Consider the following 15,978-nt stretch of genomic DNA (forward strand, 5'->3'; position numbering starts at 1 on the left):
CAGAGTAATATGAACATAAAAAAGTGTCTAACAATCAAAATAACATTAGTGTAACATCGTCAAACAAAAAAAAATAAATAAAAAGTTGATATATCGTCCTTCAATTTCTGTATCCGTGTGTTTACGTCCTATACAGTGAAATACAGAAAGTATTTCTTTCAGATTCTATTATCCACCATACAATCCCACCACGGACATTTCAAAGCTCTCACCTGGTTTAAATGACCTAACAGATATTAGGTCTTAGGCACTTTTCACTTTAAGGCAGAGTGCCTGTACCATGAATGGCGTTTCCCCTCAATGAAATTCAGGTAATTGTTAAGTGTATACATAGGAATTTCTCTATATCCACCAATATTTTAAAAAATTCTCCAATATTACAAAAAATGCACTATGGCTGGTGCGCTGCAGGATACATACTGTATGTGACATAGGTTTTATTCTCGCACATAATGGCAGCCCACTCACTTTTCAGTCTATGCGGCGTGATATCAGACCTCTTCCTATGTGTTACGTCACAAAGTCAATATGGGTATTAAAAACAGACACAGAATTTGAAGTACGCTATATCAACTCTTTACGGATATTTGTTAACCTCTTTGTGCAATGGGTGGATGGGAAGCTTTGCCGATGTGGGCAATGTACATGCATGTCAGCCCGCAATGATGGCACGCACCCCGACTATTGGTGTGTTGCCTGGACACAGCAGATTACATTACCGCTCTGTCCCGGTGATCACATGGTGTTTTACCATATGACTGCTGTGACCAATCACAGCACTCACATAGTAAACAATGTGAAAGTGAAGTAAAGACCGCTTTTCTCTGCTCTCAGTGTGACAGCAGAGAGAAGTGATCCTACAGTCTGAGTGTATAGCAGCCAGTCAGGCTGACTGTACCCTCAGACTGCTGTTCCAGCCACTACAGTGTCCCTGATCACTGCCCCAGTATATACCAAATAAAAAATGAAGCCTACCCCTGTCAGCTGTTTCAGTTTACACAAAAACATCCCCATACCCCAAACCAAATCGCCCTGACCACCGCCATAACCCAAACCATCGCCCTGACCACCGCCATACCCCAAACCATCACCCTGACCACCGCCATACCCCAAACCATCACCCAGACCACCGCCATACCCCAAAGCAATCGCCCTTATATTTATTAAAGTGATTTAGTCTGCACTATCCAATAAACGTTTTTTATTTATATTTTTCTGCATGTATTTGAGGCCTTTGGAATACGTCCAGAGCTTAGGAGAACACTTCATAGCAGAGGCGTTGCTAGAGGGAGAAATTGCCCTCCCCCGCTGGTTATTCCTTGCCCCCCTGCTGGTTATTCCTTGCCCTCCCCACTAAGTAAGGATTTCACAACCTGGCCCCGTGGGCTTTCACATGTATTGCCACTTGGCTGCCCACACACAGGTGCACGCATTGTTGAGCTGTCATCGGGCAGGAAGCCAAAGACACAGAACGTTTGGGGACACATGCCTCCCAGTCTCCTCCCTCAGCAGCTCTGTCCAGACGCTCTCACTGGACTCAGGCATCCCCGCAGCTGAACCTGAGAGCCTTTGTAGGCTGAGTGGATGGGAGGGATGACCACCTAAACCACGTCTTCATTCTTCTGATGCAGTGTGAGCAATGGAGGCAAGTTCTGTGGCTGTGGAATCTCTTGATATAAAGAGGATTAGCAAAACTGCTGTGCTATTATAGAAGTAAAAGTCTGTAACGGTCATATCTTTCTTTCATGTAGCATAAGCAGTGACTGAGAAATTGGGTTTAAAAAACTGCACTGTCCAATTTCTCAGTCAGAACAATGCTACATGAAAAAGGAGATACTATCTTTGTTAGCTAGCAGCACTTTTTTACGCAGATCTAAAAACTTTGTAAAAGTAAAAAAAGTGCTGTTAGCTGACAAAGATGGTATCTCCTTTTTAATGCAGCATTGTTCTGACTGTGAGAAATTGAGCAAAGCAGTTTTAAACCCAATTTCTCACAGTCACTGCTTGCTTACACCATCACCAAGGCCCCGTTCAAATCTGGACGTTTTGCATCTCTGGTAGAATTGCTACCATATTCTGCCCGTCATCCCAAAATGCCCTGCAAATATGACTACCTGTGTTCAGGTGCTATTCATTTTCAATGGCACCTAAAATGCAGTGTGGTTCTGCTGCAATTGTTGTATGATGATTTGCACTGCAATAGCACAAAGCTTGTCACCCAAAAAATGAGCAGGAAGCTTCTTTTGGGCAACAAGCTACACGCAATGCAGTTTGCCCATGATTGCAGCGCGATTTATCATGCGACAATTGTGGCAGAATAGCACCACATTTAGGTGCTATTAAAAGTAAATGGCACCAGGACACATATGGCCCGATCTGCCCGAGATACAAAATGCCCAGAAGTGGATGGAGCCTGAGACTTCTTTCACACAGCAGGTCCGATCAGGTATGATCTGTCAGGGATGAATGGAGGGTCTGATCAGGTCCATCTCAAACTATGGACAGGCAGATGTTACACCCTCCTACCTCTAGCCCGATTGGGTCTGCAAAAAAAAAAACACCACGAAGGGGATCACTCTTCTTCTGTTTAGGCGCATCAAAAGGCAAGTCAGGTGTAAATGGACAGAAGAGCCACCCATAGTTGCAGAGCGGGCAAACAGCAGGGGATCTGTGAGCGGATCTGTGAGCTTACTAATCGGAATGCTCTGCCCTGCTTACCCTACTACAGACCTCTGTATGATATCCTACATACTATGGGTCTCTGGACATCACCTTAAATAACACAGACCTCTGTACACTGCCCTACATCCTACTGACCTCTGTACACTACCCTACATCCTACTGACCTCTGTACACTACCCTACATCCTACTGACCTCAGTTACTACAAAGAAAAGTTTTTGAGAGTTTTCCCCTCTGTCTCAGGTCTGAAGCAATACCCAAGGAAGAGAGGAAAACTCTTGAAAGCTTGTCTATTAAGTGATAGGTTAGTACAATTAAAAAAAAAAAAAAAAAAAAAAAAAGTATCATTGCATACCGCATTACTCTCGTAAAAATTATTAGTGACCCCCCCAAGTTTTGACTGTGGTATCCTTGGTATCCTATGTGCCCCCCCCCCTTCCTCCTATATATTTACTCTGAAGTAGTGGCGACTAAGAACACCTTTGTTCCAGTGAAGCAGAGTACATTTGAAGTGTTGGTTGAGCCCCAATGACTTGTCTGATGAGTTATTTTAAAGGAGACAACCTCTGACTACCACTGAAATATTGTACTATGGAAGGAGATAATTATTCAGGCATAGGTGTGAAGCTATTTATAGTTAACAGAGAAGCCAATATAAGTTCAAAATGTCAACATTACCTTCAAAATACTACCTTTACAGTGGTAGTAAAGTCCGCTTTTGTATTTTTACACATAATGCATTTTGCCCATGATTGCAGCGTGATTTATCATGCGACAATTGTGGCAGAACAGCACCACATTTAGGTGCTATTAAAAGTAAATGGCACCAGGACACATATGGCCCGATCTGCCTGAGATGCAAAATGCCCAGAAGTGGATGGAGCCTGAGGCTTCTTTCACACAGCAGGTCCGATCAGGTATGATCTGTCAGGGATGAATGGAGGGTCTGATCAGGTCCATCTCAAACTATGGACAGGCAGATGTTACACCCTCCTACCTCTAGCCCGATTGGGTCTGCAAAAAAAAACCACGAAGGGGATCACTCTTCTTCTGTTTAGGCGGATCAAAAGGCAAGTCAGGTGTAAATGGACAGCAGAGCCACCCATAGTTGCAGAGCGGGCAAACAGCAGGGGATCTGTGAGCGGATCCCTTACTAATTGGAATGCTCTGCCCTGCTTACCCTACTACAGACCTCTGGATGATACCCTACATACTTTAGGTCTCTGGACATCACCTTAAATGACACAGACCTCTGTACGCTGCCCTACATCCTACTGACCTCTATACGCTGCCCTACATCCTACTGACCTCTGTACGCTGCCCTACATCCTACTGACCTCTGTACGCTGCCCTACATCCTACTGACCTCTGTACGCTGCCCTACATCCTACTGACCTCTGTACGCTGCCCTACATCCTACTGACCTCTGTACGCTGCCCTACATCCTACTGACCTCTGTACGCTGCCCTACATCCTACTGACCTCTGTACGCTGCCCTACATCCTACTGACCTCTGTACGCTGCCCTACATCCTACTGACCTCTATACGCTGCCCTACATCCTACTGACCTCTGTACGCTGCCCTACATCCTACTGACCTCTGTACGCTGCCCTACATCCTACTGACCTCTGTACGCTGCCCTACATCCTACTGACCTCTGTACGCTGCCCTACATCCTACTGACCTCTGTACGCTGCCCTACATCCTACTGACCTCTGTACGCTGCCCTACATCCTACTGACCTCTGTACGCTGCCCTACATCCTACTGACCCCTGTACGCTGCCCTACATCCTACTGACCTCTGTACGCTGCCCTACATCCTACTGACCTCTGTACACTACCCTACATCCTACTGACCTCTGTACACTACCCTACATCCTACTGACCTCTGTACACTGCCCTACATCCTACTGACCTCTGTACACTACCCTACATCCTACTGACCTCTGTACACTACCCTACATCCTACTGACCCCTGTACACTGCCCTACATCCTACTGACCTCTGTACACTGCCCTACATCCTACTGACCTCTGTACACTGCCGAACATCCTACTGACCTCTGTACACTACCCTACATCCTACTGACTTCTGTACACTACCCTACATCCTACTGACCTCTGTACACTGCCCTACATCCTACTGACCTCTGTACACTGCCCTACATCCTACAGACCTCTGTACACTGCCCTACATCCTACTCATCTCTGTACACTGCCCTCCATCCTACTGACCTCTGTACTCTGCCCTACATCCTACTGACCTCTGTACACTGCCCTACATCCTACTGACCTCTGTACACTGCCCTACATCCTACTGACCTCTGTACTCTGCCCTACATCCTACTGACCTATGTACACTGCCCTACATCCTACTGACCTATGTACACTGCCCTACATCCTACTGACCTATGTACACTGCCCTACATCCTACTGACCTATGTACACTGCCCTACATCCTACTGACCTCAGTAACTATAAAGAAAAGCTTTTGAGAGTTTTCCCCTCTGTCTCTGGTCTGAAGCAATACCCAATGAAGAGAGGAAAACTCTTGAAAGCTTGTTTATTAAGTGTTAGGTTAGTACAATAAAAAAAAAAAAAGGTATCATTGCATACCGCATTACTCTCGTAAAAATTATTAGTGACCCCCCCCCCCAAGTTTTGACTGTGGTATCCTTGGTATCCTATGTGCCGCCCCCCCCTTCCTCCTATATATTTACTCTGAAGCAGTGGCGACTAAGAACACTTTTGCTCCAGTGAAGCAGAGTACATTTGAAGTGTTGGTTGAGCCCCAACGACTTGTCTGATGAGTTATTTAAAAGGAGACAACCTCTGACTACCACTGAAATATTGTACTATGGATTGAGATAATTATTCAGGCATAGGTGTGAAGCTATTTATAGTTAACAGAGAAGCCAATATAAGTTCAGAATGTCAACATTACCTTCAAAATACTACCTTTACAGTGGTAGTAAAGTCCGCTTTTGTATTTATACTTACAGGCAAGCCTATAATAAGGCTTACTTGTAGGTACAGTAAATTTCCTAAACCATGCCCCATTTTGGAAATCTTTATGATAGAGGTCTGTGACATCACCGGCATATGTGCACTGTGCTCTCAATGGACGGCATGCCATCCATTGAGAGAATCGTGCACAGTCCGTAACACCCATGAACGGGAGTGACGTCAACGTGGCACAGACATTCAAACAATGGGAGCCTGCAAACCCAGAAGAGAAACTGGGTGACGGCGCACCACTGGAGGGCTTCATTTTAATGCAAGTCTCATAATGTGCAAGTATGCGATATATACTAGCATATTATGACAATCTGCAGAGGACCTTTTTTTATTTTTGTTTATTTTTTTTGAGGTTTGCTACCTCTTTAAAACTGAATCCATTCCACTAACCTGCAGTAAGTCCAGTCTGGTTATTGGTTTCTTCTTGGTCTAGTGATCTGTTAACTTGAAACCATTTCAGGTCCTCTTCATCCAAAGCAATATCACCCCAATAAGCAGCTGTTGGAAAATAAAATATATCAAATTTCTTGGTTATACATTAGAACTCTTCACTAATGCAATGAAGCTAGAATGGCCAACTCCTTGTTAAATGTAAAACTCAAAGAGGTATATGCCAATTAACACATTTTAATTCTAGAATACGGATCTTACCAAATATTTTATTTATGAACTACAGGCAAGCAGCTAAATACACAGCTCAAATACATCTATGGGAAACAATTTAGTCAGCCAAAATGTTTGTAATTCTGTACAGCCATTTTTGGGACAGTTACCCTGATAGGCAAAATAGTCATAACATCAACCTCCACTGCAGTAGTAGTACAGAGGTTTACAAAAAAAAAAAAAAAACACCATCAGATGGAACCCCAACTTGCTGATTTGACAATGAAGGAGCAGCAGAACATCAGGCAATTTTTTACTCCCTTTGTGCTCTTGTTTATGGTCACAGAACAGACAAGTAAAGACTTTTGCTGACTATATTTCAAGATCTACTAATCATTTTGCCATGTGGTCTTCAGTGAAATGAACCTCTGCATACAATGAAATGCCATGGCAAAGTCTGAACTGCCTTAGATTGTTGCAACTCAGGAAAGCTTTCCTGAGAAACATGGGATGCTACCATTGCCGACTTTTTTCAGCACATGCCTGGTTGTCATGCTAGCCCTCAAGCTTTAATAGTGTTGAGTCATGATCCCAGAAAAAGCACGTAGATAAGGACTTTTTCAGACTTTTTCTTAATTCGCAGACTTGTTCTAGGCCAGGGTCTTAGAAAAGTACTAAAGCCAATAGTTTAGCATAACGGACAAGCAAGTATAATTTTAAAGAGATCAGCATTTGCAGCCCCCGTGTTTCTCTGAAAGTTCTATTGCTATGAAAATCAGATTCTGCATGTAAAATTATTACTCAAAAAAGGTTGCAAGTGTGACAGGGGTCTACCCACGGACGTCAATACAGAGGCGATTCAGGAATAAAATATATCATTGCTCATTGGAATAATAGATAAGTGTCACTTGGATTACAATTGAGGATGCCATCTACAACAACCATATTGGCATTAAACACACAACTCTAAATTTACCTCTATGTTGAGAATAGGTTATAATGCTAAAACTAACAAGTGAAACATCTTGGTGATGTTCATAGCAGTTCATTACAGCTTGCATTCACACTAGTAGTTATACTTAAGCTGCTGGGATGAAACTAAATGCATCTACATGTAAATTTATTTTTGGTCCCAAGGAACTTGTTTACATAATAACATAAAAATCTACAGTAGGTAAATACTACAGTTAATTAGCAACTATTCAAAAAGCCATGAGCCGTCATAAAATTGTCCACATCATAAGTGGGATAACTAGAGATCCAGGACAAACGTTTGATGGCTCCCGCCCCACCCACTAGACAGTGTCAACGGGGACAATACTATCATTGATCTAAAGTACTGGATGCATGTTATAGTCACCTTACGTTGATTTTCTATGTTTAATCTGTGTCCATATCCCCTTGATAAGCACAGCAGGGTAATGGTAAAATTGTGACCTTTTGCTTAGTTTGCATAAGCATGGCAAAGCAAAAAAATATTAATTTTAATCAGGGTGGATTTGATTTAAATCAAACTGATTTAAATCACGATTTAAATCACGATTTAAATCACTAGTCAGTAAGGCTTGATTTAAATCATAGTTTTGTACATAAAGACTAATTCTTGCTGGTATAACTTTAATATGCAAGTAGTTTTAAGATTTTTAGAATAACAACTTTTCATATTAGTTTTTTTATCTCCAGTTTAATAGGTTAATCATTCATATTTGGACAACTTTTCTGTTGTACTTAGGAAGGAGAAAAATAATCATTACCTTAATAACAATTTAAATAGATTTATTCAACTGAAACAATAACATTACAGCATATGTTATTTGCTCAAAAAACATCTATGTTTGTTAACTAATTTGGCTAAACAAAATATATATATTTTAAGAAACTTAGACTGTCAGCCCCTTCCTCCTCACACTTAGTTTCACTTTCTTCTTGTGCAGATCTATTCCACTCCAAACAATCAGAAAAATATTGTTTCTATTCTATTCACTGAACTTCTTGAAACTTAGCACTGACGGGGTTGATTCTGTATTCATAGGTTTGTAGAAGTTAGGATTAAGGTCTTTTTCTTAACTCTGTTCATGTTATAACATTTTTGCTGTGAAGAAGAGGCATGTGATCTCCGCTGAGTCAAATTCAGTTTTGAGGACTGCAAAAGTAAACCAAGCATCTGTGATAATATCTTGAAGGCAGAGAAACTGCCCAATAATCTTACAAAAACCTCTGGAAGAGCATGACATTGTGAATGGATTAATGGAATTTATTTACCAAAAATATTAAACATATACAGCTTTATTCTACATAATTAAAAAACTAATCTTTATTTCATGATGGAATAACCTTTGGATGGTAATATATTTTCCTCAAAAAGCATTTTATTTAAAAAAAATCTGATTTAAATCAAAAAAATCTGATTTTTTTTTTTTTTTTTTTTTTTTTTTTAAATCATTGATTTTTATCCACCCTGATCTTAATGCAGAACTGCGTTATAACAATATACATATTGCAATAGCTTAAAATGTGTTCACTGCACAAATGCAAATTTTTTTTCATATATAGGTTAGGAGCTATGCTTTACAACCAGGTCATTTGAAAGAAAGAAAGAAAATTAAGGTGGTCAAGATAAAAATCAGAAAAGATCTACTGGAACACTGATCCAAAAACTTTTTTTTCCCCTTTTTGAAAGATATATTTTATGGTGTTTCAGTGATCAAGGAACAATTGTGGAAGTTACAACTAATATGCCTGTAGCTTTTAGAGCTCGCACACTTTGAATAAAAAATTACTGTCCCCATAGAAATGTAATTTTTTTTTCCATCTTCCCCCCACACAAAAAGAGCTCTTTTGTGTGCACTGGTACATTGTGAAAGATGTTTCTGTGCACTGGTACACTGACAGATGTTGAGGGAGCACTGTGACAGATGGTGCTTGGTGTACTATGTGAGATAGCTGCAGTCTGATCTCTAGCAGAGATCAGCCATTACAGGATCATGCTGATGCCTCATGGCCAGGTACAGGTACATCCATTCAGACCGGGAAAGCTCCCACCCAGCCATTTATGCACACTGGTGGCCAGGTGGGAGGTGACCGCTAGCTAGCGGTCACTGGATGCAGCGCAGTGGGCAGCAGCTCCAGGAGTGGGAACATGTTACATGTTCCCAAAGGTAAACCTATCCTTTAACCTATAAAGAAGCCCATCTTAACAAGGGTTCCATAGAATGGTTGTGCAGAACTGTGAAAAAGAAAGCAAAGCCCGACAAGAAAGTCGAATATTTGTTCCATGTTGATCTGTTTCTTACACAGACATCAAGTGGTTTACTGTGAAATGCCATTTTACAAACTTAGAACATGAGACAGAAATACATTTTTTGTTACATTAGTTTTTCATGGATATTAATAGCCATGAAAAATTTGTTCAACATAGTCAACTTTAATTCTGTATTTACATTGGTTCAGATACAAATTGCTGGAAGTCTTCCATACTAAAATTTTACTTGGAATGGAAAGTGTTTGGGCAGCCAGCATGTTTTTTAAGCTGAAACATTCTGACATAACTCCAGCTGTAGTATCTGGGGAAATCTTTAGACTTAATTCAACTTGCTCATTCATAACCCTACTAGTAAATGGAATAACCCAACTTCAGCCACATCAAAACAACTGTGTTTCAAGGCACTTCTGCCAAAACCAACTATTTACTGGACTTCAATGATCCATCTGAATGTAGTGAAAAATTGAAATGCCACATCGCATATTTTGAATTGTTACACGGTTATAAATATATAAAATGGATTAAAGTGGAACTTGCATTAAAAATATTGTGCAACCTTACAGCTGCGCAATAGTATAAACAGCAAACAAAAAAGGGTTATCTTTTTAAACATTATCCAACATTGCCTACTTGCTTTTCTTGAATAACAAACTCTAAAAAAGGACAGCTGGCAGACCAATCCAGGCAGGGAGAGTCAAAGAAAAAAAAAACACTGGGGTCCCTAAGTATTTGTAGGTTGGTGTGGTGTTTGGAGCCACCATCAGTATATATATATATACACACACACACACACATATATATATATATATATACACATATATATATATATATACAGACACACACACACGCTACTAGGTTGTGGACCCCGATGCAAAAAAGGTGACCTTGGGCCCATCCCACTACAACCCACTGCTTTCAATGCGCCCCAATATACTACCTCTGCACCAAGATACTCCGAGTTATTTCACAACTTTATTTACATATTGAGAGGACAATGCTAAAGATTTTGGAGAAACTGCCAACATTTTGACAAAGCTCTCCAATTCCTTTTGCATACCCCAGCAGTAGGCAGCCTTTGAGAGGTGGAGATTTTTTTTTTTTTTAAGAAACTAAACTAGCAAGGCCTAACTAAAGTAAGAAACTTAGAAAAATATAATAAAACAAATGTCACTGAAAAAAATATAAACAGCCTACCTTAAAAAGTGGATTACTGTCAAATCAGTAGAGCGGTGTCAGTTTCTTTTGTTTCTCAATTTATTTTCCTTTTTTATACTATTATCATTTTTTTTTTCACATTTTTGTTTTAGTAGCCCTGTTGGGGAACTTTGGTTAAATATTAGGAGTCTAAACAAACCTGATGTTTCACTTGAGACAGAGAAGAGATTGAGAACACAGCCCTCAATTTCCATCTCTGCAGCTAAACAGAATAAATGAACAGGAGTAGCTCTGTACAGAGCTTCCCATTCATTCACAAACCAAAGCACAGTAAACACATTTACTATGCTTCAGTTATGAATAAACATAATGAGTGATCAGTACTGATCTCTCACTGTGTTCATTCAGAAATAGCGGTCTGATTATGTCCATATTTCTGTGCTCAAAGCGGTACATTTTTTTGCATGGAAATATGTATTTTTTTTATTGTAGGCCTGTAATGTTTAGGAATAACTCACTGAAATCTGTCTGAACAAGAGTCTAGTAAACATCCCGGGTATGTTAAAATTTGAAACACGAAATCATAAATTATAATTTAATAAATAATCATAAAAAATAATAATACATTTATTTCAATAATATAATCAAACCAAAAACACTGAAATTTGAAATATAGCGCCAAGTTCGCACATCACTGAGCAAAGTCGCAAAATCGTTTTCAGTGTCTGATGACGAATTTCCCCACAAATCATTATCACTCAATTCTGCAAGTAGTTCTAATTTTCTATCGCTGTTCTCTAGCTGGTCTAAAACCGCTTTTGAGATAAAGGGACGCTTTTTGGACGTCATGGACTTTTCTCAGTTTCCAGGCAGAAAGAACAGTAAAAATGCAGGCAGGGCACATGACAAAGCAGTAGGGACAAAATGTATGTGAAATAGTTTGATACAGTAATGTTTTACTATGTTATTTTAGTGTATTGAGTGAATGACACAATATGTCATTTTCAAATTTCCTGCCGTTCCGTTCCCCGTATGTCCCGACGCTCGCAGGGAACGGAACCCAGATGACAGATGCCGGCATCCGCTGGAGTACATTACAGGGGACACTGCAGGAGAGACATCGCGGGAGCGCAAGACAAGGTAAGTGACCGAGGGATCCCGGAGCAGCGCCGCATGGTAAGCCCGAGTGTACCTCGGGATTATCGCTTTTGGTACTGAAACTTTACCCCGAGCTACACTCAGGAATACAGCCAGGGGGGGTTAACAAACAAAAAAAAAATTATTATTTTAATATATACAGTTAGGTCCATATATATTTGGATACAGGCACAATTTTAGTTTTTTTTCAGGTATTTATCAAAATATATTAATATTATAGTTATATAATGGATATGGGCTGAAAATACACACTCAGGTTTAATTTGAGGGTATGTACATCCAAATTGGAGGAAGGGTTTAGGAATTACAGCTCTTAAGAGTAGCCATCCCCCCTTTTTCAAAGGGACCAAAAGTAATTGGACAAAATGAATCAAAAGTTGTTTCATGGCCAGGTGTGGGCTACTTCATTATTTCTTCATCAATTAAGCTGGTAAAAAGGTCTGGAGTTGATTCTAAGTGTGGTTTTTGCATTTGGAATCTATTGGTGTGAACCTACATCATGCGTTCAAAGGAGCTGTCCATGCAAGTGAAACAGGCCATTGTAAAGCTTCAAAAATGAAACAAATCCATCAGAGAGATAGCAGCAACATTAGGAGTGGCCAAATCAACAGTTTGGTACATTCTGTGGAAAGAACGCACTGGTGAGCTCAGCAACATAAAAAGGCATGGACGTCCACAGAAGACAACAGTGATGGATGATCGCAGGATCCTCTCTATGGTAAAGAAAAACCCATTCACAACATCCAGACAAGTGAAGGACACTCTCCGGGAGGTGGGCGTATCATTGTCAAAGTCTACAATCAAGAGAAGACTTCACAAGAGCAAATACAGAAGGTTCACTACAAGGTGCAAACCATTCATAAGCCTGAAGAATAGAAAAACCAGATTAGACTTTGCCAAAAAACATCTAAAAAAGCCAGACCAGTTCCGGAAAAGCATTCCTTGATTGAATGGAAGCTTAATCTGTACCAGAATGATGGGAAGAAAAAAAAAAAAGTGTGGAGATGGCTTGGAACAGCTCATGAGCCAAAGCATACAACGTCATCTGTAAAACATGGTGGAGGCAGTGTGATGGCATGGGCATGCATGGCTTCCGGTGGCACTGGGTCATTGGTGTTTATTGATGTGACAGAAGCAGCCGGATGAATTCTGCAGTGTTTAGAGATATACTCTCAGCCCAGATTAAGCCAAATGCAGCAAAGTTGATTGGACGGAGCTTCAGTACAGATGGACAATGATCCAAAGTACACTGCAAAAGCAATCCAGGAGCTTTTGAAGGAAAAGAATTGGAATATTCTTCAATGCCCGAGTTAATCACCTGATCTCAACCTAACTGAGCATGCATTTCACTTGCTGAAGGCGAAACTAAAGGCAGAAAGACCCACAAAGAACAACTGAAGACAGCTGAAGTTAGAGCCTGGCAAAGCATCAAAAAGGAGGAAACCCAGTCTGTTGAGAATCTTTTACTGGCAATGATGTGAAGTGAGGAACCCATGGACATTACCAAAATTTTAAAAATTAACATTTTATTTAGGATTATATTCATTTATCCAATTACTTTTGGTCCCTTGAAAAATGGGGGGTGGTTACTCTTAAGAGCTGTAATTCCTAAACCTTTACTCCAATTTGGATGTACATACCCTCAAATTAAACCTGAGAGTGCACTTTCAGCCCGTATCCATTATAGAACTATACCAAAATACATTCAAGCTAAATACCTGAAAAAAAAACAAAAAATTGTGCCTGTGTCCAAATATATATGGACCTAACGATAGATCTATACATCTCAGAGGGCTGACATTGAGATCCTCTGTCACATTAAAGACAATGCAGACATATAAAAAGACAAATTATTATATTTTTGCTTTAACGTGATCAACGTTTGGCTCACTTAAAAAACAAAAAAAACCCAAAAAACCACACACACACACACTATAGTAGTGTAAGGGAATACCGGCAAGATGATTGGTGAATAGAAATGTGCATGCACATAGAAGTGTCCGGAGAAGAGTGATCGGTCGTGCGCATGAGCACAGAAATGTGCGATCGAGCACATGCACGGCGAAGATTGGTGCCAGACGGACTATTTAAAGGGTGCCTCGGCCTATGCTAAGTGCCGACTGGTCTTCAGCTGTTCCCCGTTTCCTGCTCATTCCTGTGTGATTCCCTTGTTGCTGACCCGACTTGTTCCTGACCTGGCTCTTGATTACTCTCCTGCTTGATACTTGTTCCTGACCTCGGCTCTGCTCTTGACTTTGGCTTGCTTATGATTTGGTACCTCTCTGTCCGTCCATTGATGACCCCGGGTATTCCTATGACATTGCTCCTGTCTCCCATCCCAGCTTCCTGCCTTGCTCTGGTGCACACCTGGCGACCTACATACCAGCTCTGCATATCACTACTGTTCCTGAATCGGTGGTTCATCAGTCTTCCAAAGTCTCCAACTGCAAGAGCTGCAAACAACATCTGCTGGCGCTCTTGTCCCCCTACTCCCTAGACACCCTCTGTTCCACTTCCAGTGGGGTCAGGGCTAGTGACACAAGTGAGGCCGACCTCGTCATTTCAGTCTCTAATCGGGTACGTGACAAGTAGGTTGTGGATGCCTGATATATTACAGTCCTGTGTATGGTTAAAGAAGAACTCCAGGATAGGCAAAAAACAACAATCACCCATTAGTACACCCCCTGCACAAAACCGTTAACCTTTTGAAAATCCCTGCGCTTTAGGAGAAAAAAATAAGTTAAATTTTCATTCATCAAAGCGCTGAGCAAATTGTTTGCGCTATATAAATCCTGTATAATAATAATTCATCTCAAAATTCAAAAGATAACAGCATCTGCTCTGTAACAGCAGGGATTACATCATATCCTCTCCGAAGTAAAAAGGAAACTACAGTTCCCATCAACCACAGGGAATTGTGAATTTGGGTGGGTACACTTGGCTTGTACATGCTGTAGTGAATTTGGGTGGGTACACTTGGCTTGTACATGCTGAATGTGTCTGAGTTTCTCAGTCTGCCCACCACTGCAAGTGGGGCTGAATTACATCACTGCTTCCTGGAGAAAGAACTATAGAAGAGATGTGCTAAGACCAGTGGCTGAGGGAGTAGGAGGTATAGCAGTCACTGGTCTTACAAACAGGAAACCAAAGAGAACTAGTGGTTTGTTCTGAAAATGAAAAGGCTATTTCAGAGCAACTACTGAGTGTACCAGAAGATGGATGACATTCAGTGATAGTAGGAAATCAGCAACAAGGACATGTAAAGACGTTTTTGCCTCAAGTTCTATAACTGGGACAGGGACAGGGCCCAAGTTTTTCTTCTGTCATGATATGTGTTTTTCTAATGGCAGAATTAATGACCATGAAAAGATAGTAAAATCTCCATACCACTGCCATTTTTAAAGTTGTCACTACCTCAGCACAGGCATCATCTATGATTATGCACATGTTTTTTTTTTGTTATTTTCACAAATCAATTTCAACATCCACGTTTTAAACTGGTATCCTGTTAGGCAGACTTCATCTAATAATATAAAATCTTCAGCTAAAGCTTTGCATGATCAAGATCAAGAATTTTCTCCAATTCAGATAGAAAATTACAAAAGGGAGGCAGATATTGCAGACCTCTTTCTAAAGATGCTAGCTGACTCTAGGTAACCTCGGCCATCTAACATTTGGCCCAGCTAACCTCTGGCCTCAATACCTTGGTGCCAACTAATCCATAACAAGCAAAGACTTGTGACTTTATGCCAACTCTGAGGAAATCTAACCCCCATTATGTAACATTCTGCTTCTGGCTTTTTTTTGGACAAGCTAGCCACCAAACAGTTGGTTACCCTCCCAGTCTACATAAACCTCTAATTCCAAGCTACATTGAAAAAAAAAAAAATCTGATGCACTTTTAAATATTAATTTCAGCCAGGATAAAAGTTGCTAACAGGCGTCTATGCTGAGCTACCTCTCCAGATGACTGGTGGTTAAGGCTCCTTGCAATACCAACAAAAAGTAACTCTTTATGATTGCTTTAACCTCTTCCATACAGGGCACTTTTACCCCCTTCCTGCCCAGGCCAATTTTCAGCGCTCTCAAATTTTCAATGA

The 15,978-nt window shown here is 40.7% G+C and overlaps 1 protein-coding gene across 3 annotated transcripts in view; it reads right to left on the reverse strand.

The window, feature by feature from the left end:
- The window catches only part of TLL2 (tolloid like 2), a 196,773-nt gene that overhangs the window by 104,490 nt on the left and 76,305 nt on the right, over positions 1-15,978 (reverse strand). The window contains exon 2 of one of the 3 annotated variants that reach the window (XM_089656191.1): positions 6,091-6,198. In XM_089656191.1, the coding sequence (XP_089512317.1) occupies positions 6,091-6,198 (108 nt within the window). Of the gene's footprint in view, positions 1-6,090; positions 6,199-15,978 lie in introns of those variants that run through there. The other 2 variants (XM_089656192.1, XM_089656193.1) reach the window with 2 other exon arrangements.

The sequence above is a fragment of the Staurois parvus genome, unplaced genomic scaffold, assembly GCF_062004578.1.
Source record: "Staurois parvus isolate SC_StPar_1 unplaced genomic scaffold, SC_StPar_1.0 ptg000894l, whole genome shotgun sequence".
NCBI classification, from domain to species: Eukaryota; Metazoa; Chordata; class Amphibia; order Anura; family Ranidae; genus Staurois; species Staurois parvus.